We start from the raw sequence: 26,622 nt of genomic DNA, 5'->3' as shown, positions 1-26,622 counted from the left end.
AGAAGTAGGATCCAATCAATGAATGCATTTGACGATTATAGAGTCATCTTTGAAGCTGGTGGAACATTATCCCTCTGTCGTCAAAAGCAATTCTCCCGGTCGAGCGAAGTTTGCAGTATAGTCTAGATGTGGTTGATTTTCGATACCATAATCACTTTTTGTGATACTCCGGACTTTTTGTCATTGATAGTTTTCATTCATAGCTCCAGTTCAAATCTGTTGAGAGCTATCTTAGTGCTTGACATCGTAAATCTAAAGGATTAAAAGATTCTTGTCAATTTTCTTGATTGCTCACCTAAATGTGTGTTCATGACACATCGGGCCTGATTCTCGAATACACTTCACGGTGGAAACGAAATAAATGGCACGCCATTTAACTACGTTTTACGGGTTAGTGAAGTGTCGAAGATAATGATGAGTTTTCAGGCAGAATAAGCACTTTTCAAATAAAAAAATCATAAATTAAAATTAACTTCTTCGTATCAAACTGGTATTCAATGTGAGTGGAAAACTTTGTTTTCTTCATGTGATATAATAATCTCATACAAAAATTTCAACTGAAGATAATTTGATGTTATAATGATAAATTTAGTGGGAAACTAATCTCGTATCCAGATGTCGACACCGTACCGTTGTCATCGCGAATACGATTCATTCCGTTTCCTCCGTGAAGTGTATTCGTAGTGTATTCGAGAATCAGGCCCATCTTATCATTGTTCAATATCTGTTGCAAATATTTTGTCCAATACTGTACATACTAGATGATGCAAAAGATATCCAATCTCTCTTCTGTTTTCCTTTTCACTCACTCGTATTGTTAGTCTACATCTTTATGGGTATAATTCGTTTTTCAAGTACCATCAATTCTTAGTTTTTCAGCGAACATTAACCATCGATTGAATGAAAACATGTCTATTCCATAGACCCTTTTCATTAATTTAATATTAATCTCGTTTTTTCTTATTCTTTTCTTCTCTGTTTCCTATTCTTGTCTACCTTATGCTTCCCGATCGCCGTCCTGCGTATTGGATCTGATCGTATTCATTGTTATAATTCACCTACTCCTTATAATTCCTCCCATATTCCCATTTTAAATCGAACGAAAACCTTTCGTGACCGAACATAAAATCGAATCGTTACTGAATAATAACATATAATATTTCAGCTTATGAAGTTGTAAGACGAATGTGTACATCCCAGTTACAGATAAACCTATTTATGGTAGATCATGTGTGTATGATGGAAAGTTCAGGCAATGGACATATGTGTTTTTGTGAGGAAGATATGTGTAACTCAAGCCCTAGCTCACTTCTTACCAATCACTTGAATGTGAAGATGTGCATCAGTAGCGTGCTCGCAATTATACTATTCAACTCGGTGCAAAGGGTATTCCGGTAAACCTTTCCGCTATTGAGTTCGAAAGTAGGTCTGTAAAAATATAAACTCTCTAGGAGTCGGTAGATAAAATTCAACAAAATGCAAACCCATTTCGTAACGGAAATGACACATGGAGGCCCAGTTGAAATCGAATCCCCTCTAGCACTATAGCACCGATACAAAATTCGTATGCAAGCAACGAAAACAATTAACAAACATTTTGACACACACGCCAAAAACACTACATATATTCCTTCTATTTTAACAAAGCTCAGAAGTGCTAGTTGCTTGGAATTCGAAACATTCTGATATTTGTTGATATTTGGGTTAACTCCGTTAGAATTCATTTTCTTCCCGTTTCATCTTATACTCTCGCAAATATTCCCGTTCAAACAAATGCGTACCATTGGAAAAGGAAATACAACACATCGAGATCAATGAATTTAACTTCTAATTCATTTCGGGTTAGCTCCTGTAATCATTCGTTTCACACCAACAATTACACTTTTTGTTAACTGATTTCATTTTATCATTTGTTACTATACTTCGTAAAGAAATGAAAATAAAATCCACTTTACAACCCGTCGACTCAAAATAGTTCAAACTAACCATATTACATTTTTATCTCAATTAGTATATTAGTCTCAACCTTCTAATCTTTCTATAGGTAACACTGCATGTGAGCAAAAAACATTTTTATTTGTTTTGTTTTTTTTTCATTGATCGTTTTTCGAAACTATACTCGCTACAGTCGAGTCGAGTGAACGTTACTAATAACTAATAACATCTATATCTCCATACATATGAGTTTTTATATATCTAGTGGATTGATTATAGTTTCCGTTCGATTTCCTCTCACATTTGTTACTAGTAGTAGAGTTACAAATATCCATTTGGGCAATTCCAACTAATCGCTGAAGAATAATCGAACGTTGCTCGATAGTAATAGAAAGTTTTGAATAAGCAATAGCAGCTTAGCATAAGTCTATGCCAGCCAGAACGTATTGAACGTAATGAAATTGTTCAACTTTCTTAACCTTATCCAAACCGTAGATTGTACGTAACTTTCGAATTGTTAGTTTTCTCGTTCAACATTTTAGTGTTTGAGTAAGTTCGTTTGAGTTCGAAAGATACATTTGTTTACAGTTACCTCTTTGTGTTGAACACTGAAGCTTCGTTGAACATATTGAAATATAGTGTAGCTAAGCAAGCGTTTCATATGTACATAGTTAGATATACCCTTTTCTACTCCCAAACGAACAATACTAGACCTAGATTCCATGAAGTCACTCGAAAAGTAAATGCTGCTAGAATCAACTCATGTCACTAATTCATATCATCAAAAGTGGAGAGAAAAAAAAATCTCACAAACATCGATATTACTCTGCTTGAATACCGTGGAAATGATATTCTCTCAATAGCCGTAATACAAATAGTGAAGATGGAATGCGCTAACGATTTCCTTGATATATGAAATTCATACACGTGATTATCGCCGCTGCATGTCAATCTTTTGTTTTTTTTTTCTCTAAATTTCAAAACACAACTTTTCTCCGCATGATGATAGTTTGTTTTACCAACTTATAAATATTACTTCATGCTAATAGTCTTGGAAAAATAAGGAATCGAATAATCCGTCCATAGAACAAATATGACACGCCGAGGATACAAGAGTTCTATAATGGACATAGTTTAGAAGCCTCTGTTGCAGTGTTGTTCATCAATAAGTCCAACGTTTTCGAGACATCAAGTGATAGAGAAAATAACAAAATGTTCCAATCATTTTTTGCTGCAATGTTGAAGATTATAAGTCTTTGAAATATTTAAAAAGGATGATAGATTCAACCGTTTCCATTACCTATCCCTAAAATGTGTCGCTGGTAGTTGTTGAATGATCTGGACAGCTGATCTGAATAAAAATTATGGTCCCTATTTGGTAAGTCGAGTCGTGGAGCCACTTTGGAGTCGAACGGAATTAAAATATTCTACCCATGTAACATATACAGTGATGAAAAAAATAATAGTGACAAGCAGAAAAGTATCTCCTTTTGCTTTTCAATTTATTTATCTGACTATCACATTTTATTGCTGATTCTTGATGAAAAGATGCAACAATCATGTTGAAATGAAATAAAATGAAAAATAGACATTAGATTTTTTTTCGGCATTTGTGGCAATTGCTGACAAGGGTTAATTCCCACGCTTCCTGTACTGCATTCCACAATTCAGTTTTTTCTTCTTGAATTTTCTAGTGGCCAGTAAAAGTTGAATCAGGGGACTGTATTTGAAACTATGATGTGACTTTTTTAATATTCTGTATCGGATTTTTTACATTTTATATTTTCGTCTTGCAGTTTATCCTAAAGTGTTTATTTTGAGTTATTGTTATAGCTATTGTGTTATGGGTTATGGCTTTAGTTCAGAACTCACATTGTTCAAACTATTCTAAAAACTCCGGCGAAACAAATTATGACGACAAACTCGTAGAAAATAGAATACCGATGCTCAGAATCGATAAGAGATTCAAACAAACATAAACTAACTTTACTCAACAATCGCTTACGAACCACTAGAACCAGTTGATTGCTTCTCCCCGAGATTTAATATCCAAATGAACCAGTCGAACGTAGTGTTGCTCAATAAAGTGCCCATCTCGTGGATGCGATCTGGTGTAGTGGTAACATCGTACCTCTCACGCTCAAGGTTCAATTCTCACTCCCGACATTCTTCCAAAAATGGAAGTAAAAGTGACGAGCCAACCAAAAGTGTTGAAAGTCAATTTAATACAGACAAAAAAAAGTGCCCATCTCATCATCGTCTTTTGAGTTCCTCTCAAGCCCCAGGACTCCAAATAGTCGTTTTTATTGGTAACATTAGTTTTGTCAACCCTATCAGCTCATTTCGAAGTCCGTCTGAATCAGCGAAACCTACATATTTTCCCGCAGGATGTTGATATAGGAATCTGCCGTCATTACCCCGTGGATTCTCACAAGGCTTCCCTCTCCACCCCACCAAAAACACCCCCAGAATACATAATTTTCTCCTCCATGCTTCATTGTGCCTTGAATGTGGCGCTCCTAAAGCTTCTCACCCAATCTGCGCCACAAACCCGTCGCTTTCGGTTGAACAGTTCAAGATACAGCATGCTTCTTAGCAAACTCAAGCCATTTACCTTTTTCGATGGACACTTCCGGGCAATTTTTCTGTTCAATCTCTTTGCTACGAGACGACGACGAATAGTTCGACCGGAAACTGATAGTTGAAATGTTTCCTGGATGTCGCGGACAGGTACTTTCGAGTTCTTCTTAACTCTGCGCATGATTTTGGCGTCCTTTTTTGCATCCGTTGTACGCTTCCTCCTCTGTCTGGGCGATCCCCCACCGATCCAAATGTTTTTAGTTTCAGATAAAAAATTCTCAACTGCTACCTTGCTGATACTGTTCTTTCTAGCGATAGTCCGGTGCGATTCACTGTTTTGCATATTTATCACGAACACCCAATTTTCCGGTACAAATCCACATGTTACAACATGTCAAAATGTCAAAACTATGGCGCTTAGAAGCATATCCTACAATGAGCCAATATATCAAAACCACTCTGCAGTCATCTTGAAAATATACTGTGTTTTGTTTGTATACGAAGCAATATACGTTGCTGCATGGTTTGTAAACTCTTTTCAATTCGACGTAAACTCTGTGAACGTTCCGTTTTTTATATGCGAATCGTTTATTTTCGAATATAGTACTAGTATCTGCTAAATACCACTAAAATTATTGGGAGAATGCAGAATTGCAAACGCTCGTTATCATCCTCTCTCTTTCACGCTAAAGGTAAACAATCCCATTTCGACTCACCTTGTACCATAAAACCCACCTCGGTTGAAACACACAATCGAGGGGTCTTCGAAACCTTATCGATAGCATATTTCGGAGTGAGCACTTTTTGTCACTTTTTTTTTTCTTTATTATAGTGATTTTCAACACATTTCGGCTGGTTCGTCACTTTTACTTCCATTTTTGGAAGAATGTCGGGAGTGAGAATTGAACTCGTGATCTCTGCGTTAGAGGTATGGATGTTACCACTACGCCAGATCACCTCCTCACTTTTTGTCACTGTTTTTTTCCTCTACATATTGATTGTCTGTTCTTTCAAGTAAAACTTTTGTTCCGTACATATTTCATAAGTGAAACTTTTAAAGAATATAATGAATTAGACAGAAAAAAATTACTGCGTTCTTATTCTTATGTAAACAAAATAAATGAAAAAAATAAATGATATAGGTGGGAACTATATTTTGCCTATCGATGTGCACCGATTGACACGTCGTGGTGTGACTGGCGGAATGACCTCTTATATATAACATTTTTGAAAGCTTCTAATAACTCGGTCATCCAAGTTACCGTTCTGAATCATATTTCGGACGCTTAAGGCATATGATGCAGAAAACAGATCTAAACTTTATGCATAGGTATTATTTGGTTGATATTTTTAATAAATTAGTTCAATATGCTTTTAATCTATCTACTTTGGTACCTATTTGATTGAATAAAATGCTTTTCAAATGAAACGAAAAAAAATCAAACTTTGGACACTAAATCAAATTTCGGACAGATTGAATTCAAATTTCGGACACTTTATTTTGTAATTTTTTGGACGAAAATTACATTACACTTGGTTATATTTTATAGTCAACTGCGAAACACTTACCAAGCAATCACAGTAAACTGTTAACGATGATGAGAAATGATGAAACACAGGAGAAATTTAAATATTTATGAACGGGTAAATTCTACGTGCTCACGCTGAGGAAAGGTCAAACACAAACGATAATGAGTAGTGTTGTAAGATTTCTGTCGATTATGTTACAATTCAAATGTAGTGCTCATGTGAAATGATAGTGAAACCAAGGGATTACCCTAAAGAAGCAATTGTGATATTAATTTGATAGTTATATCATCAGTGCATTAAGCATTTCAAGATATTAGAATAAAGTGTCCGAAATATGAGGTTGTCCGAAATATGATTCAGAACGGTACTTCTCACTCACCTGTGATGAGGAATAGTTTGAGAAGCAGCAATCGTGATGGACTAAAAATTCAGTAAAGTTGGTTCGAGGTATGAAAAATGTATTTATTTTTTTTGTTCTAAAAACCGACATAAATTTTCGGTTCACACAATAAAGAACAGGCGCCCAGATTGGATGTAAATTACATTACAAAAAGTATAATTGTGCTTTTTGTACGGCCGTAAATATGACAGCAATACAGGTTAATGCAAATATTATTAATATATTGGAAACAGTCTTGTAAACGGACGACTTTTTAGTAACAATCACATAGCTCCCTTGCCCGAGAGTTATGGCCCAATATGTACCATGAACGTGACCATGAGCATTGCCTCGCCTGTAACAGTTACATCAGAAATGAATGCACAGTCGTGAAAACTACCGTCAGTTTAATGTTATATGTTATCTCTTTCTATCTCTTTCTCTTCTTTCTATCGAAAGAGCAATGAAAATACGCCATATTCATCCTCCCGTTCGTAGTCGTAACTGTTCTTTGATTCCGCCTCATTTGATTTTAGTTTGAATGTCATTTGGCTGATAGTGATTTGAATGCCAGTTCTTCAAAGGCGATGGACGATCAGTTCAAAAGAACAATGCCTTAATAATTTCATAACAAATTGGTGACAAATCAAACATGTCAATTCAGTAAAAAATCTGTTAAATTTTGAACAAATCTTAAAAAATCACCTCTTACGCTCGGTTCAATATTTATGTCACGCAGAAAAAACCATACTATTTTGTTAAATAGTCCCTTATTTTAGTAGTTTAGCTCGATCAGCAAAATGTGTTCGAGGGTTTATATGGGCATAAATATGACAGCAAATCGTTTACGTTTAACAAAAATATGTCTAGTACATCCTTTCACTTTCGAATGAACAGAACACAATGATAATGAAAGCCTCCATTAGATTTTGACAAATGTCATTCTTCACGCACACACTTTCAAAATGAGGTGTGTTCATGTTTTTAAAATGCATGATTAAATAAACACATCAGGTTTAAGTCGAGCAAATTTTGATCGTAACAACATTTAAAAGTTCAAATGAAAAAGTAAAATCATTCCACAGATTAGGTTATGTAAAAAATAAAGATGACATGCACATGTGTTATGACGAGTGGCAACAATTTGCGTAATAGCGCAATCACGATGATATTGTCATAGTGCTATCCAATGTGCAAATTAATTTTCGCTGAAGGAATCGTTAGCACATTTTTCATTGAAGAAAAGAACAACACAAAAAAACTAGGACAAGCAGATTCACTACATTAATATTCTAAAAGTAAAATCGGAAAAGTGAGGAGTGACAGTTGTATTCAATGACAAACTCCATATTATAATTGTTGTGTATAATTACAGCCATCAAAAATTGTTCCGATTTGACTGCTCTGTAAATACATCCTCTGTTTAATCCATATGAAAAAGCGGATAGATACCAACTTTCGTAGACAGTGTCATTTGCATGCGTCTCCCCATCCATATTCTCAGCATCTAATGAGACAACAGTAATATTTATAACCACCAACATAAAACTTATAATATCATCATACGTCCGTCTTGTAGCCACAACTTGGCGCAAGTTATTCTCATGCAAATGGGAGAACAATATGATGAAAACAACGAGAATGTATTTGATCTTGAAGTCAAAGAATTAGGTACAGGAATAGGGGCATAGTTACTGTAGACTGTATTCGATCTAAATGATCCAAGATTTTTTTTTACATCCGTTCATTTTTACAGGGTTAGTTACAAAGGTTTAAGAGAGCCAAATGTTTAACTATATTTTTTATACTGTTGCATATTGACATTTTCACTTATAGCTATGGTAAGTAAGACAGGAGACCGATTACTCGCGTTTAGACCAAGCAGTTTTGATCATAAGGAAAAGTTTTAAGTTCGACTCTTCCAAACTTCTAGACGTAACCGTCTCAGTTTTTGTCAAAACAAGATTTTTCTCAAGTGTTGAAAGAAGCAAACTTGTTTGTGCAGTTCATTCTCATCGAATGCAGTCTGTGGTCACACTTGTGAACAAGCATAAATGTGGAATGTCAAAGAAGCATAATAAGGTATAAAATACAATGAAACATAAGAGGCTCAATTTGCATTAGAATACAATGGGGCTAACGAAAAAAAAAAAGAAATATTACATAGGAAATCAATTTTTGCTAACATTTACATTCTTTGCTTTTAACGAAATCACAGTTATAATTAAGGGTGATTACTTGAGGTAAAACGAAAATTAAATTAGTTTCTATGGAAGTCCAACCTCCAATGGGTCTGTGAAAGTGAGCCCAGAATAGAGCTTGAAAGACAAAAATCTACATGTTTATTGGAACTATTGAATTCTGATTTGGAGTAATTTTATACAAATTTAACTATTTTTTTACTGTAACAGGGGTATTGATTGGATGGAAACAATGTGATAGATTCAAAATAGACGATAATTTACAACCCATTTCATATGTTGCTCGTCTCTAAATTCGCAGAACACAACCTACCAAACTTGTGCGTCTTATCCATATAAATGCGTACTTTCGTACTTTTCCATTTACATCATTTGATTCGTTCTGCATATGGTTAAAGCGCTAAATCTAGTTTTGTTTAGTCATAGATTCGTGAAACCCATGAATGTGATAGAAGGAAACAGTAAACTAAATGGAGGGCGTCATTATGTTACGTACACAAGTAGTTATTTAGCAAATGAGTCGCGTATTTGGCCATTCGAACAGGGTTTTATACTATAAACTTGATCCGAGAAGAAGAGTTCGGTTGCAATTCGGTAAAATGAAACCAGCGTCAAACAATGAAGTAAAAATCGTCAGATTGCGTTGAACTCGTCTCTGAAATCTCTGAAATAAATGTTAGATATTTTAATATAGTTTGATACCGATTTCAGATTTAAATTACTATGTGGATAATTCTGATCATCACGGAATTAATGTGGAAATGCCATTAATTATTAAAATTTAACGAATTTTGTTGTTCATTTTAATTCCACTTCATCCAAACGTCATACGTAAGTATTGGATACAAAAACCAACAGCAGCAGTAGAATTCAAAAAGCGGGGATATTTCCAAATAAGAAGTTTGTAATTATAAAACAATAGAATTGCTAGCTTACCAAGTGAACCTGAATGTTGAGTCAGATGCATAGCAAATTGGAAAGGTCTGGGCTTCAAACAAATCAAATGAAAGTAGTTGCACTGGGAATATTATGGAGTACTCGATTTCGTAGTACATTTATTTTTGTTCTTGCTTCTATTTGGAAAATATTCAGCATCTCGGAGAATAAATCCACAAAATTTAAACAAGAGACCAAGCTTAAACTATTGACAGATGAGAATACCAAACAAATATTGACGTAAATAGACTTAAACGAAAGCAACTTTATTAGTCAGAAATGCACATCCTCTGAAGAAAGTATGTACCCCATTGGATTATATACTATGTCAGTGATAAAACACTGTAAATGTATGTTTTCATACTAATTAACTCGAGGATATTCGTGAAAGCAGAGAAAACAGACCAAAGCAACAAAAAAGTAACCTGTTTCATAGGAATAAAACAACTAACGTATTTTCGACGCCTCTCATGCTACGTTTTACCCCTTCGGAACATACAATATTGAACATTCAATGATAAAGCAAAAAAAACGAAATACGCTAAACTATAGAGACGATTGTAATATAAATATGTGGAATGAATATATACACTAATTTTTGGAAATTTTATTATTGTTAAACAAAAGTCATGAACGTATTTTGGTATATTGGAAAGAACTTACAACTAATTTGAGCAGGAGAAAAAATAAACAATTTACTGTAATAAACAGCTCAAAAGACGTTGAAAATGTACTCTTCTTCACCTGTTGAAAGGAATATCAATAGCTCCTAATTCCATCAAACGAATGGCCATTGGCTTTATTCCGCCCATAGCGAACACAAATAGTTTTTCTGTTTGTCTCATGCGTCATAACAATACATGCTTCTCTCACTCACCGCAATCATTTACCCGCATTGATCTTCTAGATGCTAATTGCCGATCAAAAAGTTCGAAATGGCTGGTAGAATGTATGCAGAAAATAAGGTTCATCAGATTAAATTACACATTACGCGGCTCATCGAAAGAAAAAAAAAACATATGAAGAATTACAAGTTTTCGAGAAGCTAGGATGGTGACAAATGCAAAAAGGTTGAATACTGGATGTAGACAACTATTTTTACATCCATGTGAGCTCGAAATTTTTGTGTCAATTTGAACATAACTTCCTCCATACTCAAATCAAAATTTAGAATATATCATCGACTTCCATTCCGGTTATATAATTGAAACGGCTAAGCGCACTGTGTCATTTCTCTTTTGCTCACAAAAATCAAGCATTTCTAGACCAACATGTCAAAAGGATCTATCTTCTTTGATCGATGCTTTTCATCGACTTTCTCTTTCGATAATCACGGCCTTCGGACAGATTTGGCTCCAGTTTTGCCATGTAGTTTAATAAACGAGGTTCTCTTTCACACTAGTTATCGTCGAACACATCAGTAAATGCTGTTAATGCTGAGTTATTAATGAAAGAGAATGTGGATGAAGAGAATCGATCAAAGAAGATAGGCTCTTTTGACATGTTGATCCAGATTTATCCAAGAAACAAGATTCATATAGAACTTCTCCCTTCCTTTATTCATACAATTGCCAAAATTAGACTTGAATTCAATTCCCAACATAGTTCTCCATCTCACTGTTATCCCATCCTTTAAGCACACAAACTAAAACTGCTTAACCATAACTGTTTCCAAAACATCAGAATCATGGAGAAGAATTGAATCTCCAAACAAATTGGCCACTAATGACCATTTTGATTACGAAAACGTGATCCACCTAACACACTTTATGTCTCTGCTTCCGTCCCTCATTTCCCAATTGTGTACATAAAACCTTTGCTCTGTAATTTAATTGACAATATTTTTTCTACGAATTCCTTTTATATATTCGACTTTGAAGCTCAGAATAGTGCAAGAAAACAAACAAAACAAAAATAAGCTGAAATATTGCATGCTTTCGATTGATGTTGTGCATTTTCTGTTGTTTTTATGTTTAGAATGCGATTGCTTGTGTGTTCCATGCTTTAGATTGAGTACACCTTCTGATAGAATGTAAGTTACCATATTAACATTCAATGCATGTTACACTCAGCGATAGATTTTATGCTTGGTGTTCCTATTTCGATATTTATAGTTTTTTTTATCTAGAATCTTTTCCCTACGGTACTTATTATTTTTTGATGTTGATTTAGATTTTTTTCCACAAACACTCGTTTTAACACTCATAAAGGAAGTTTACAGAAGCAAACGAAGTTTTAGAATATTGAGAAAAGTTATTGATTACAGTACCAGCAAATCAAAATAGGTTACAGTACCAGCAAATCAAAATAGTGTTGTAATGTATTCCCTACTTCCACGCAAAGTGCCTTCCGTATCTCTCGATTAATTAGTTTATGTGCTCCTCCGTCGGTCTAGTGAAAAACAAACTGAACTTAACCCCTTCTCGTACGATTTAATTTTCAAAAGAGCGGACCAAATGCAAACAATTCGATGGGTCACGCATCGAGTAATTTCACTACTGTGCTGAGCATCTTAGTGCCTTGTGATAGGCAAGCGTGCCACGAAAGAGACGAGACTGTACGTTTTGGCACAATCATTCCATATCGAGTGAGACTCGATGTTGTACGTGAAAGGGTTAATATGATCACCAAACTTCTTAATGTATGCCGGTTCCTTTAAACGATTTTATTTCTGATCGGTGTTCCGTGTATGTTTAAAATTATTGCGCCGCGAAAAAAATGAGTGGGGTGATCTTTTGTGAGAATGTTATTACGTCATCGCTGTTGTCTGTTCTAACTATCTCTCTATGGTTTTAACGTTATCAAGATTCGATAGTTTCATGACCCTTGAGAGTAAACTAAAGTCCTGATAGCTCCAGCTCATGCACCCCAGTTATCTCATGTAATCAATAAACAATTGCTACGAGTGATTGACGATGATTGATGCTAGAATATCTACGACGGATGTAAGTTTATTTTAAACAGATCAATCAATAAGTTTCCGATCTGAGACGTAGATGGCATATAACTTTCATGACGATCTCACGTTTAATCCAACCCATCAATCAAACATCAGATAGTGATTTTCAAAACAATGAAATAATTAATTTCGTTTGTTGACAAATTTTCGTCGAATTTTGACTATTTTGTTTCATTACTGAAATTTCGGATGGTTTACTGATCGACCCTCTATTCTCGGTTCCAGAGCAGATTCGTTTCAAATTTATACAACAATGCCTAACGCTTGCGATTCCCATCACAAGTAAATATATAATAAAGCCTGTATCCGTAAAAATCTGAACAAAAATTTAAATTAAACAGCCATGATGCTCAAAGTAAATATTCATTTCATAAATATGGGATATGGCTTACAAACTAGTCGTAATCAGTTTGTTGAACTCTTGTAGCCAAAACCTTTTAAACTGGTGGGAGTTCCACAAGTTTTTCTAGTGGACCGATTTCAACCAACGATTTTTTTCGTACATATGATTTTTTCAAAACAATTTTTTTTTGACGAAACGGCGACATTTTTTGTAAAAAAAAATGCGAGACAAAAACATTCACCAAAATTTTATTTTTCAAAACCCTACGTACGATGACAGAAAATTTAGTGGAGAATCTGGGAAAAACTATTCCATCAAAATCGTATGGACTGTTCCGGAGATAGAACTCCCACCAGATTGCAAAACATGGTTTCGAGAAAAACGCGTTTTAAATTTTGGATCCGCGATCTCACGCAAAGGCTTAGGTCCACTAAACGGCTTGTAACTTTGGAACGGAGCATCGGACGAACCTGGTTCAAAAACTACAGTAAAGTAAACATCCCAGAGAACATTTTAAGCTAGGATTTTTTTTTAAATTTTTTAAAGTTTCCATAGTGTACTACCACATTAATTGGGAGGATTGAGATGTTTTAGTACAAAAAAACATCGTGGCATTTGATGAAAGGCAGCAATCGTTTTAGCGAGCACTTTTCCTGGTAAATTTTCATGTCAATAGTCACCACAGGGTGATAAAGCATTTAGAATCCGGAATCACAAAATTGTATGTTCTTATATCAAAAAGCAGATAATTTATTGTAATTTTCAGAAGAAGTACGAAAAAAATATTTTAAAAAAATATTCAGTTACAGTTTTGATGAATTTTCGTACTTATGACTCTCCGTTGGTCAATCTCAGCAACCATTTTATTCCACGTTCTCTCTCTGTCTGCAGCATCCCGAGTCACTTTGGCACCCTTCTTCAATTCCCGCTTGACAATTGCCCAATATTTTTGGATTAAGTGAAATTGTGGGCAAGGATTGAGCTTTTTTTCCAATGTAATCGACCCCATTGTCACGGTACCACTGAAGCACCTCTCAACTGTAGTGGCTTGCCAAATCTGGCCAAAATTTCACTTGTGAGCCTTAAAAAACGGAATAAATTGTTGCTTTGCAGTCACTCTTCCCTACATATTGTTAAGTCCATTGTCTTGATTATAACGAGAATCTTGGAGTTCTGTCCACAGCTGCAATCACTTGCCAAATCAAGAACATTCTGGCAAGGAAATTACGATAACCTTCTCGCATTCTCCTGGTACTTTAGTTAGAGTTATGTTTTTAGCGATGTCGTAGTCCGAGAGTCTCGTTATGTTCATGGAAACGTTTCAGCACACCATACACGGTCGATTTAGCCACATTCAGCGATTTTGCGATTTTAGTACCCCACCACGCCAGATTTTTAATGTGGGTGTCCAAAATCAATTTTTTTCTCTAGGCTTCCATCCTATGTAACTTTTTAAAAAACAAAACGGATAAACTCGAAATGTTAACCATCGAAAGATAAAGGTTTTTCAAACAATTTGCTGTCAAAATATTTCAGATACGCCTACTACGACCGCTGCTATAAAATGAACAGTGATTCCAGATTCTAACTTATTTGAATTCAAACCTGTCACAAATTCAAATTGCTCGTCAAACAAGAATGTTTTTGAAGAATTCGACGACTGTTTCGTCCAATGATATTCAGGCTTTACATTCCTCCCCATTTCAGAATAAAAACCCAGTCCGAAGAGCTGTTTAACACGTTAAGCCCCGTTTTTTTCATGTTGCGCTTTCCACTCAGCGCGCATCAACAGCGTTTGCACAATATCAGTGTCGATCCCAGTTCCCGAAGATACTTATTGAATAGATAGAAAATAGTCAGTAATTCGAAAGAAAGTAGTCACATTTTGTAAAAAAATTGAAAACAACCTGTATATATTTTTATTTTATTATTTTGTAATTGTCAGTCCCAGTCAGTCAGCACTTTCCTACCAAAAAGCTCAACGTTAGTCCCTAGGGACCGACGCTGGGCTTAACGTGTTAAAATTTTCAAGAAAAAGTTTTCCACGAGATTTCGTGACTAACTGCAAAGATAAACAGTTGGGAGCTTCAATCCAGGACTTTCCTTTAACTTTTGGTCGAATTCTGGCGACATTCATTTTTGTCACTTCTTGGTTTTCTTTCGATAGTAAAACGTTCCGAACATGTTCTAACCCACTGTCAATAGTAGATTTGGGCAAATCCAGTTGTTTTTGCAAGTTGGCGAATTAAAGGGTAGAGATTTTCATTTCGGTTGTTCGTTCGGTCCGTTCGCGCCCTTTTTTCCCATTCATCGCCATCTTGAAATTTCATCTTGCTAATGGAATGTCAAAATCAAACATATCCTGTTTTACTTACAGACACACATTTCTGTTAGTATAAAACATTCCATTCATGACTGCAATATTTCAAATGCTTTTGAACAGCAAAGTGTTTTGAACGTGTCTGAATTACGGCGGATACAAACTTTAAAAGTCCAAATTAGAAATCACTAGATCAAGACTTCAAATACTTCAATTTCAGTGATTCTGAAACAATAACTGCAGCAGACACGGAGAGTAATGTATTTTTCTGAGATGACTACAATGTTTCCGAAAAAAAATCACCTTCTCGATGGGTATAAAACAAACGTCATTGAATAATTCAATGTATGGTTATCATAGACATACTCCATAGACTGCAAAGGTCATGAAGTAGATACCTAAAATATTTGTTTTTTGAGTTCTCAGCATTGAATTGTATGGTGAGACACCTTCACTTTCACCTCCAATTCAACCAGTTCGTGTGGACCATGAATGTTTTGAAGGGTGTTACGATCTAAATTTGGCTAAACTAGAATGCGTGTGAATTGTTACTTTTGAATTAAATATTTTGTTTTAATTTGAATAGTACAAAACACAAAGCACATATTTAGTTAAGCTACCGATAGACCGAATCAGAATCATTAATAGATCAATCGAATTACAGTCATAGAAAAAAGAAGGTGACAGCCTTCGGAATACTGTCGTGAGGCAGTACATTTGATAAGCCTGGACGTAATTTGTATTCCGTCAATTGCTTAAGCGACGTAGTTTCCGCAGATCTACCTAATCCTGATCGACCCATTTAAATTGCTGTGCTCTTCTCTCTCGGGTACCATTTGGACTGTTGAGAAAAACATATTGAACGGGGCTAGCATCCGGCATCATGTGTATATATGTCCTATCGTTATCTTCCTATATTTGCGGTGATAACGATGGATTTTTCTCTATGAAGCTTTTTGTAGTTAATTATTTAAGCGCTTGCGTTATACTCCGTCCGATGCCTGAACGCAATCGAAAATGGTTCAAAAACGCCAAGTGCTCGTTGGTCCTCTCTCAGCAATGTCCACAGTCCGTGTCCGTAGAGGAGACTACCAGTTTTATCAGCGTTTCATACAGGGTCAGCTTCCTACGATGGGGCACTCGACTCGATCGTAAGAATCTGCAGAGTCCGAAGAAAGCCCAATTTTCTGTTAAGATGCGTCTTTGGATCTTCTTGCTGGTACCATGGTAGCTCTGATAAATCGAACTAATTTATTAGGGAAACCATATTCGTGCATGCGCTGTCGGGATTATAATATTCCACGCAGTGTGATTGGTGTTTTGCTATATTTTATCTCATTTGTTTACTTTGGCTCATTAGCATTTTAGCTGTTACAGAGTCGGATTTAATCGTTTACATGTTTTATATCTATCGTATCGATACATATGGTAAATTACACAAAAGCCATTTCAGCGTAAGAGTACTCCTCGCCCATGTTCCATTGTTCAGTTGTAACAGACAATGAAGACAGTTGATATGATTGTTGTCTTATTAATAGCACAGCAGCCCGATGTTTCTTGTTACAAGTAACAAAGCTTGTATGGATGGAGAGAGGCCAGGACTCCGACCGAGAATCGATCTCCATCGCTGATAATTGTTGCGTGGACGTAGTTATTCGATAATAGAACACAAAGATGGTCAATTGAGGGCCCTGAGTTTTGAACTCACGATCGATCGCTTAGTGAGCCAATGCGCAACCAATGTGACTACGAAGAACTCCATATGTGGTTGCTGGGAGCGTATCGTCGAGTCCGGGCTCTTCTAGGCCAAATCTCTTCCGAACTTGGCTGCTACGTCGCCGTTGATGTGTTCGTTGTTATACTGCATCCACCGGTTGACCACCTCGCTTGTAAGAAGGTCACCGTCCAGGTCCTTGCACATTTCAGCACGCAGTACGAAGCCTCTTAAAAACAAAAAGGCCAAGGTATCATTTGAACGAAAAGACTGTTCCATTTCGTCTCAGTCTCTGTTCCCCTGCTGGCGCTTTTTGGCTCAGAAAACCTAGGTCTGACGATTGCGATTGACTTGTTAATGTTCCTAGTTCGCTCGTGTACGGTGCTGCAGCACTCTCGTGCATACTGTATCCTCCTTTTAGATCAACTGTTGACGTTCTTCATCGAACCAGTTGTTTCTAGTATTCAGCACCTCACTGCCTAGTGCAGCTTCTTTCGCAGAACTGCTCTCTACTATGCGAATTCTGCTACCCTGTTAGAGTCTGTCCTGATGCAAATGTCAATCAATGTCTTTTGTCCTCCAGGTCGGGGTCCCCTATCGAGTCGACAGTTTTTTTAATCGTAACACCCTTTATTAGAGAAATACAGAAGCCAAATTAGCAATATATTTGTTCGACGTGTTCGAAAAGCGATCGGTTTCGTACCACCAGTGGGTTTAGGACCATTCTCCCCTATTTGATTGAATAGCGACATAAAAATCAACAATTGAAGTTTTACATTCACATGAGCTCTAATAGATGAACATTAAATTTCAACCTTTTTTGCGATAAAGACTGTGATCGAGCAACCAAAGTGAATGCGTTTTCATCTATGTTTTGATGAGTAAATAGAATAGTATCGAGCATAGCAGGGAAAATCCGTCAATAGCTGTTAATGAATAACACAAAATTGCACATATATTCCTCATAAAATCGTAAATGCATTTGTATGTCGGTTTCCGCAAGTGATGCTCCCACAGTTACTGAAAAAGTATGTTTCGCCCCAAGGAGTTGTTGAGAAACAAACAGTTTTTGGTGTTAATTACAGCAACCAAAAACATAAGAATTCAAGCAGTTTTGTTCGTCTGGTTTACACACCATTTATCGGAAGCATAAGACTTTAAATTATAATCCTACCAAGCTCAATCTCTCGTAATCTACGTGCACTCTTATAGTGAATCGTAGCTTAGTAATCACTAATTTTTCATACAGTTTGCAACCAACAATTTGTGGCCAATTGTGAAATCCATGGTTTTGTAATTGAAGAATCAAAAGTTCCAAATTCATTGGAAATAAACATTCACTTCAAGTTTAATCAACTATGTTATTCTCGACGCAGCTTAACATAACTATGAACTTCACATTTTTGTCGTTTTTGACGAAACTATCGAAACGGTCAAGGCTGTATTCCAATGGTTTTTAAACATTATGACGCTTTTATTATACAAACTTCAAAACGCGGTTTAAGCTTATACTATTTTTATTTCAATTTTGAATAAATCATTCGTTGTATGCTATAAAAAATTGGTAATTAATAAATCGTGAACAACTGTCGGTCAATTTCTTAGGACAGTTGGAAACAATCTTGAAGAATTCACCAAAATCACAAGTATCTCAACAAATATTCGGTAGCATCACCTGCGAAATAACATCGACACCCGTTTCACGTATGTAGCCACGGTCATGATATTTTTCATCATATCAACACAGCTCTCCATGAAGTGATAAATATAGCCGTAGTTATCCAACAGCAAGATTTATATTTGTAAACTCTAAAAAAATGAGATCAATTAGGAGAAGATAATATCAATTACCGTATGATATCAAGCTGGAAAGAAATATATTAGATTACAGCAAGTGTTTTTATATTAAACTAATGATCAAGAAGTTATATTATTACCACTAATGTTCCCCTCTAGGCTTTACTTCTTTTTGCTTCTCAGTTCTTCGGATTTTTTGAACGTATTTCAAACTTTCAATACTTAACAACTTAAATCGAAGCAAACAGATTTTCCTTGATTGAGAACAAATTTAATATCAGTTTCAATTTAGATTAACGCATTTTAACAATAGAATAAATTATATCACCTGTCAGATTGCTATCCAAGGCGACCTCAGAGGAATTGTTTTTCCCTATCACTGGCTGCCATTCCATTTTCTTCGTTGCCAAATTTTTACCAGAGCTAGATGATAATGAGGAAAACAACATGTTACAGATAATTTACTAAACTGCGTGTAAATTGTTATATGTCGTAGTCACCACATTTAGGTTGTGTATTTTTTTAATGGCAAAAACAATCATCCATAATTTAATTGAACTGAACGAAATCCGATATTCGAAAAATCTGTTTGAATTATAATTTTATCTAAGACAGAAAAAAAACTGTTTCTTGTTTGAACTATAGAATACTCATAAATTAATATATGAATAGATATATTATCGTAAAATTTGATGCACTAACTTTTAATAAGAAACAAAAAAAAACTTGGAAATGTTATCCGATTGGAATAATAAATAAAGAATTTTGAAGGCTAAGATATAAATTTAACACTTCTGAAAATATGACACTTTGTAATTGGTGTTTCTCTATGTTCTGGTAAAGAAAATCACGTCCGAAATGGTTCACTTAGTTTACAACGAGCAAAAACAGGTGTGTATAAATTCCTTGAATCAATAGATAGAGTCCCGTTGTTTGTTTTTTTTTGTAAATGCATTGGCGTACATCGTGTACTAGATTATACACACTTTAATATCACAAGTATATTTGAGTATCAATATATTATTTATGTATTCTGAAAATGTTTAGTTTTTTCAACAGGTCCATCAATTTTGTATCCTTGAAATGTCGAGTGTATCCTAGCATGATGAACCAATAAGTTCCATTGTTTAAGTGTTATTTTCGTTTCCATCGACACAACGCTCTAGTGAACAACAATAATAAACGTTGACATCACTTACTTCTATGCCTTCAAGAAAACAAGCCTTAACACTAAACCTACCGATGTTTCATGTATACCGATTCCTAACACAGCGGGTCAAGTGACCCTTTATGAATAGTTAGTGAACAATGACTCGATTTATATATTTTTGTTGAGAAACGTGGCATACCATCTTTCTTCTGTATATTTCGACCCTTTGGGATAGCAATTATTAGCAAAATATTAAAATTACAATTTTTGACCCGCACTCGCAAAATAGCACTGTGGCTTGGAATGGTTACTGTAAGCTCGCAATAGCAAAAAATGTGTAATACAATGGTTTTGTAACACCACCACACATACTAATCTTTCTGATATTATATAAATGATTGCAAGAGTCAAATGACCCGTTGCGGTAGTTAGGGCAGATTCCATATATTTCTCAGTAAAAAAAAATAACAAGATAGGAGTAAACACTGAAAAATACATTCGAGGTATGTTTTAAGAAAAGTAGTGTAGGCAAATGATGTTGTGATACTTTGATTTGCAAGAAAATTTTGACAAAAAATTCAAATGGGTCATTTGACCCATTTGGTAGGTTTAGTGTTAAACCAACGTGTTCTTTAATTCTGCATTACCTTTGTTATGTGTCAGAAGATGTTTTTTGGATTTATTTTATCATTATGTTGAAATGTGTCAGCATCCACATCATACTGTAATCAATACGTAATAAATGTAACAAAACGGCATCAATATTTCAGCTAAAAAATGGAACACCATGTTCAGATAATGAGAAAATTTTGAAAAAAATTCAATTCCGTCGAAAGATAAGTTATAATTTTGCGTTATTACCTGCTTTTCAATTCCATAATGATGTTTATATTGGTTCTCCTACGGCTAGCTGTTTTCATATGACTATTTTTCATCGTTGATATCAAATCAAAATGCTCACGCAATGCGCAGTACATCGTTCCTTTAAATTGTCATTTTTTGTATTTTCCTATTCAAAAGCTTACTTTTCTATAGCCCTTGCTTGTGGTTCCTATAGAACCCTGTGAAATGAAGCAATGAACATTGTTTCACTATCAATAGCAAAACAAAACAGGAGAAAAAACAAACACAACAACTTCTATCGATACCACATTCCATTAGCATTAGCATTAGTATCACTCAAGTAAGTTTTTTTTACTTTTTCGAGAAATAAATGCACTCACATACAAGACTCAATGGATCCAAACTTTTCCAGAAGCGAACGAAGTAATTGTTCTAAAGTTATATGTCTATTCAGTGCCTATGTACATACATGCTAAAAATCCTTTTATCCCTCCCTTCCTTTAAAATTTTGCAATAATCACATATCTATTCAGCAACTTCTAGTGTCTAGCTTTACAACGAGTCTGGATGTGGCTGGGGATCCGGGAAGTCGCAAAAGTGAGTGAATTGTCAGCTCAATTTCATCGTAGGTAGCCGTCAACGATTGAACTTGGCGAACTCAGAATGATACCGTCCAATAAGATGGAATATTTTTGAAAATAAACAGATTTTTATAAGTGCAGAAAGTCTAGTTTCACAGATTATTTATTCACATATCACAATCATGATTCATGCAAATATATTTGAAAACAAGAGTATTTCAAATGCTCGTGCGTTTCGTGTTTGTCGGTAATTGTTTTGATATCACAATCCTATAACAATATTTAAGGTAATATAATGGCATTATATTCGTTGTCATGTTAATTCTGATCAGCATCATAACTACTACCAATGTTGCTGCTCACTGCAAGTAGTACAATATCCTCGCAGAAGAGCAGAGAGGATCAAGCAAACCATTTGTCATGACAATTGTCATGCGAAAATGCGAAAACAGAATAGAAACTGAGAGAGGTTGGCGTCGACATCATGCCTCATACCGTATGTTTCTATTCTGTTTTCGCATTAACGCATGACAATTGTCATGACAAATGGTTTGCTTGGAGAGGATAAAAGAAAATTACGCATGGCTGCAAAGTTCAGGCCATAATCGACGCTGTCATAGTCAGATAAGCAGCTTACAAGCAGCGGAACCTCACCGCTGTTGTGAAGATCCTACAGCATGCAATTAATTAGCAGAACACGTCTCTGCACCTAAGTGATGGAGAAAATATGCTGCAGTCTAGAATACTGTAGAAAAATATGGAGATGTTCCAAGGGTGCTTCTTCATCCTTTTTTGTCTGGCACTGAACCCCTTCTGTAGGTGACTCCAAAGAAACAATCGTAGCTATAAAATAAGGAATAGCGATGGGAAACACGAAGAAGTTACTCATACCTTTCACATGAAAAGATCTGCGCCTATTCACATCAACGGCTAGGCACAGCTATCCAGGATGTCAAAGGTATAGGCAGAGACAACGGCAAGGACTTCAGCTTCGATAAGAGTTGCTCTGTTACGCGCGATCAGAACCTTGCTGAGTTTGGAGCAGTCAAATGGAGCAAAACTGATCTCGAATATCATTAGAGGAGGATTCGAAGACATTCAAAGAGGCCGCAATACACCTCAATCAGCACTGGGAGACCAAACGTGCTATATCAGTCGCCAACCAAATCGCGCTATACCGGGTTGTCTGTTCAGCGGACAAAAGAATAGCGTTTTCACTCCGAGTTCTTCGACCAAACTACGTTCGACGAGGATTGTAGAGGACCCTTCATCCAAGAAGGCGAACACGGTGACGGATTTTGCCCTCCCATGTAGGTTTACGAGAATTATTCGGAGAAGTATCGACTGTCCGCAATGATGGTGAACGAGACTCTCAACGGATGCGATTGGAGAATTCCGCCCTGTCAAATCAGATTTCCCATGCAGCAACTGGTATTGACATCTATCGATTTCGCATCAACTAGAATTTCTATACGTTCGACCCCAACGTGTGGGTTTAAACATCTCTGGCATCTCTTCTAAAGTTGATCACTTCTCCATCGATCGTCTACTAATAACTGCTGGAACTCGGAGTGAGTGTGGAGTGTCTTTACGTTTTTAAACGGTAATATTTAGTTTACTCTGTTTGTACAGGCAAACCTGTTTTTGGGGGATAGGGACCGCACAATCGTATTAAATATCACCAGTAGCTTTAAAAAATAGTGTTCGCTACATAGTTTGAAAAAAAACAGTTTTTATGCGATGAATAGGGACTGCATGGAAAAAGTTTCCCTAAGAAAATAACCCAAATTCTAATGATTCCATTCGTGATCAATGTTCGATTTCCTTTTTTTCAATTTAATAAGCGGCCTTTGCTCCCCTCAATAAGCTCCTACTGACACCTAAAAATAAACAAAACAAAACATGAGAATGGGAATTATCTGACACAGTCGCAATGTAGAGCGATGGAATACATATCATAGATATAAAAATATGAATAACTCCATTTTTTGATGCATTTTTTGTGCCTGAAAAATGCCTCACTGAAATGCCTTCAAAAATAATTAATATTAATCTTAACAAATCTTGATAATTGACACTCCTTAGAATGGCCACCAAATGTAAGGATTGTGGTTGCGATCGGTTCGAAATATTTTCCCATAAGTCGATTTCGTTAGCATTGTAATATTTTTCCTAGACACTCTATCAAAGGGTATTCATTCTAAACGGAAAATTTTATCATCGTTCATTATATGTATGCAAAAATATGTTGATCCTTCTCCCTTCTCCTTGATTTAATTTTTTTTTGGTTCATGCACACATGCATTATCTTTCAGTTTCATATTCGTAAATAAGAAGCCGAATATCCGGTATCCGGCTGAACTACTATCAATTTCATAATTACTAATTACTGTCGTATGCTCTGAGGGAGCACGAGGGAAAAGGGAGATGAGATACCGCGTTTATTGTATGTAGACAAAAATTGAGAAGTGGTCTGATAATATTATCAGGGAAGGTTATCATTTCTACGAATTGGTTTACTTAATGTGAAAAATTCTCAGAGAAAAACCATGATGAGAATCCTTGCGCGAAAGAGCACAAGTGTCTTCATTGCGGCGGGACTCCTCATGATATTATTCAATGCCCGGTTTACAAACAACGAGGGGAAAAAATCAAGCGTTCCTTAAAGGAACGTTCAAAGCGGACTTATGCAGAAATGCTTAAGAGTTCCGTTCCAACGACTCAGGACAATCCCTACTCCATTCTGCAGAACGACGAGCCTGTTGCTGACGCTCCCAATGTAGGAAGTTCCGGTACATCGCAGGGTGCCGTCAGGAAAAGAAAAATTATTTCTTTTCCATCACTCCCCAGAAAGACGACCGAAACTTCCCAAGTTGGAATGAAAACTCGAATTGAACGTGCTGAGAATGAACCGAAGCAAGTACCTCCTGGTTTAAGCGGTTCTTCTACGCACCAGGGGTCCTCAGCAGTTCCCGGAGCAGCACCCACCCCGTCTGTTCCATTTTCGCGGTCGAGGCAACAGCCACAATCTGGTTTGCTTGCGCTTTCTGACCTGGTGGACAACATTTTAAATGCTTTAAATATAAATGATCCTCCTAAAAGTATAGTATTATGTTTGCTTCCGATTGTGCGAACATTTTAGAAAGAAAAATGTGGTTTTTTAGCAGCGTTCATTTCCCTCGATGCCTGATTCAGTGCAAGAGGTCAAGGATTTGACCACTGTAATACAGTGGAATTGCAGAAGCATCATCCCTAAACTAGATCAATTTAAATTTTTAGTTCATAGTTCTAACTGTGATGTATTTTCCCCCTGTGAAACATGGCTTTCTTCAGCCGATGAGCTGAATTTCCACGATTTCAACATTATTCGCCTCGATCGAAATGACTCTTTTGGTGGCGTACTATTGGGGATCAAAAAATGTCACACTCCTTCTATAGAGTCACTCTCCCATCGATGACAGGCATTGAAGTTGTCGCTTGCCAGACACATATCAACGGCAAAGACTTCTGCATATATATTCCTCCAAGAACCATGGTCGGCCGCCATCAGTTTTTTGATATCATCGAGGCATTGCCGGAGCCGCGGCTAATCTTAGGTGAGCTCAACTCCCATGGAACAGCATGGGGGTCACACTACGATGACAGCCGTGCCACGTTGATTTATGATCTGTGCGACAACTTTAACATGACAGTTTTAAATACAGGGGAAGCAACTAGGATAGCCAACCCTCCTGCACGGGCAAGTATGCTAGACATATCACTTTGCTCTTCTTCGTTATCCCTGGATTGCACGTGGAAGGTAATCCAAGATCCCCACGGCAGTGATCACCTGCCAATAATTTTATCGATCGCCAATGAATCAGGTTCTCGTGAGTCAGTCGATATTGCGTATGACCTCACGAAAAATATTGACTGGAGAAAATTTGCAGTAATTATATCTGAAGCACTTGTTTCAATGCATGAACTTCCTCCACTCGAAGAGTATAACTTTATATCGAGTTTGATTTACGAAAGCGCACTTCAAGCTCAAAAGAAACGTGTTCCTGCTACCACTTTCCGACGTCGTCCTCCATCACTTTGGTGGGACAAGGAGTGTTCAAAGGTCTACCTTGAAAAATCATCCGCTTTCTAAAAATTCAGGAAAACTGGATTAGTGGAATGGTTTCGAAAGTACCAAGCTCTAGAAGCCAAATTAAAAGGTCTGATTAAAGCAAAAAAGCGTGGATATTGGCGGAAGTTCGTCAATGGTTTGTCAAGGGAGACAGCTATGAGCACTCTTTGGAATACGGCTAGGAGATTGCGTGGCTGGAACCATACAAATGAAAGTGAGGAATACTCTGACCGTTGGATTTTCAAATTTGCAAGAAAGGTTTGTCCCGATTCCGTTCCTGCACAAAACGTCGTACGCGACATTCTGCTCCAAGGCGATTATGAGAATTTTTCGATGGTAGAGTTCTCAATTGCCCTCCTCTCATGTAACAATTCAGCTCCGGGGTCGGACAAGATTAAATTCAACTTGTTGAAGAATCTTCCCGACTTGACAAAACAGCGTTTGCTGAACTTGTTCAAAAAGTTTCTGGAGCTGAATATTGTCCCGCATGACTGGAGACAAGTGAGAGTGATAGCCATACGAAAACCCAACAAGCCGGCTTGCGATCACAATTCGTATAGGCCGATTGCAATGTTATCCTGTATTCGTAAATTGTTAGAGAAAATGATTCTACTTCGTTTGGACAAGTGGGTCGAAACGAACAATTTGCTGTCAAATACGCAGTTTGGCTTCCGCCGAGGTAAAGGGACGAATGATTGTCTCGCGCTGCTATCTTCTGAAATTCAAATCGCATTTGCTCGTAAAGAACAAATGGCTTCCGTTTTTCTCGATATCAAAGGGGCATTTGATTCAGTTTCCATGGAAATTCTCTCAGAGAAACTTCATAATCGTGGACTTTCGCCAATTCTAAATAATTTCCTGTACAATTTACTCTCAGAAAAGCACATGTTTTTCAATCATGGCAGCTTGAAATCTTCTCGATACAGTTTTATGGGCCTACCACAAGGCTCCTGCCTAAGCCCCCTCTTGTATAGTTTCTACGTCAATGATATGAATGATTGTCTAACTAGAAACTGCACGCTGAGACAACTTGCAGACGATGGAGTTATTTCCATCACGGGTACTAATCCCGTCGCTCTGCAAAAGTCGTTGCAAGATACCATGAACAATCTGTTCACGTGGGCCCTCAAGCTGGGTATCGAATTCTCTACGGAGAAAACTGAAATGGTCGTTTTTTCTAGGAAGCACGAACCCGCCCAATTCCAGCTTCACCTATCCGGTAAGGCGATCAGGCACTCGATGT

The 26,622-nt window shown here is 36.5% G+C and overlaps 1 protein-coding gene across 2 annotated transcripts in view; it reads left to right on the top strand.

Annotated features, from left to right (window-relative positions):
* LOC129779368 (protein quiver) overlaps positions 1 to 19,903 on the top strand; it is a 31,359-nt gene extending 11,456 nt beyond the window's left edge. For both annotated transcript variants that reach the window (XM_055786795.1, XM_055786794.1), the window contains exon 4: positions 1,166 to 19,903. In XM_055786795.1, the coding sequence (XP_055642770.1) occupies positions 1,166 to 1,398 (233 nt within the window). In that variant the 3' untranslated portion in view covers positions 1,399 to 19,903. The remainder of the gene's footprint in view (positions 1 to 1,165) is intronic.
* Positions 19,904 to 26,622: the final 6,719 nt, after the last annotated feature.

Source organism: Toxorhynchites rutilus, chromosome 3, assembly GCF_029784135.1.
Source record: "Toxorhynchites rutilus septentrionalis strain SRP chromosome 3, ASM2978413v1, whole genome shotgun sequence".
NCBI lineage: Eukaryota > Metazoa > Arthropoda > Insecta > Diptera > Culicidae > Toxorhynchites > Toxorhynchites rutilus.
The sequence above is the reverse complement of the archived record's forward strand: the minus strand, read 5'-3'. Positions and strand labels throughout refer to the sequence as shown.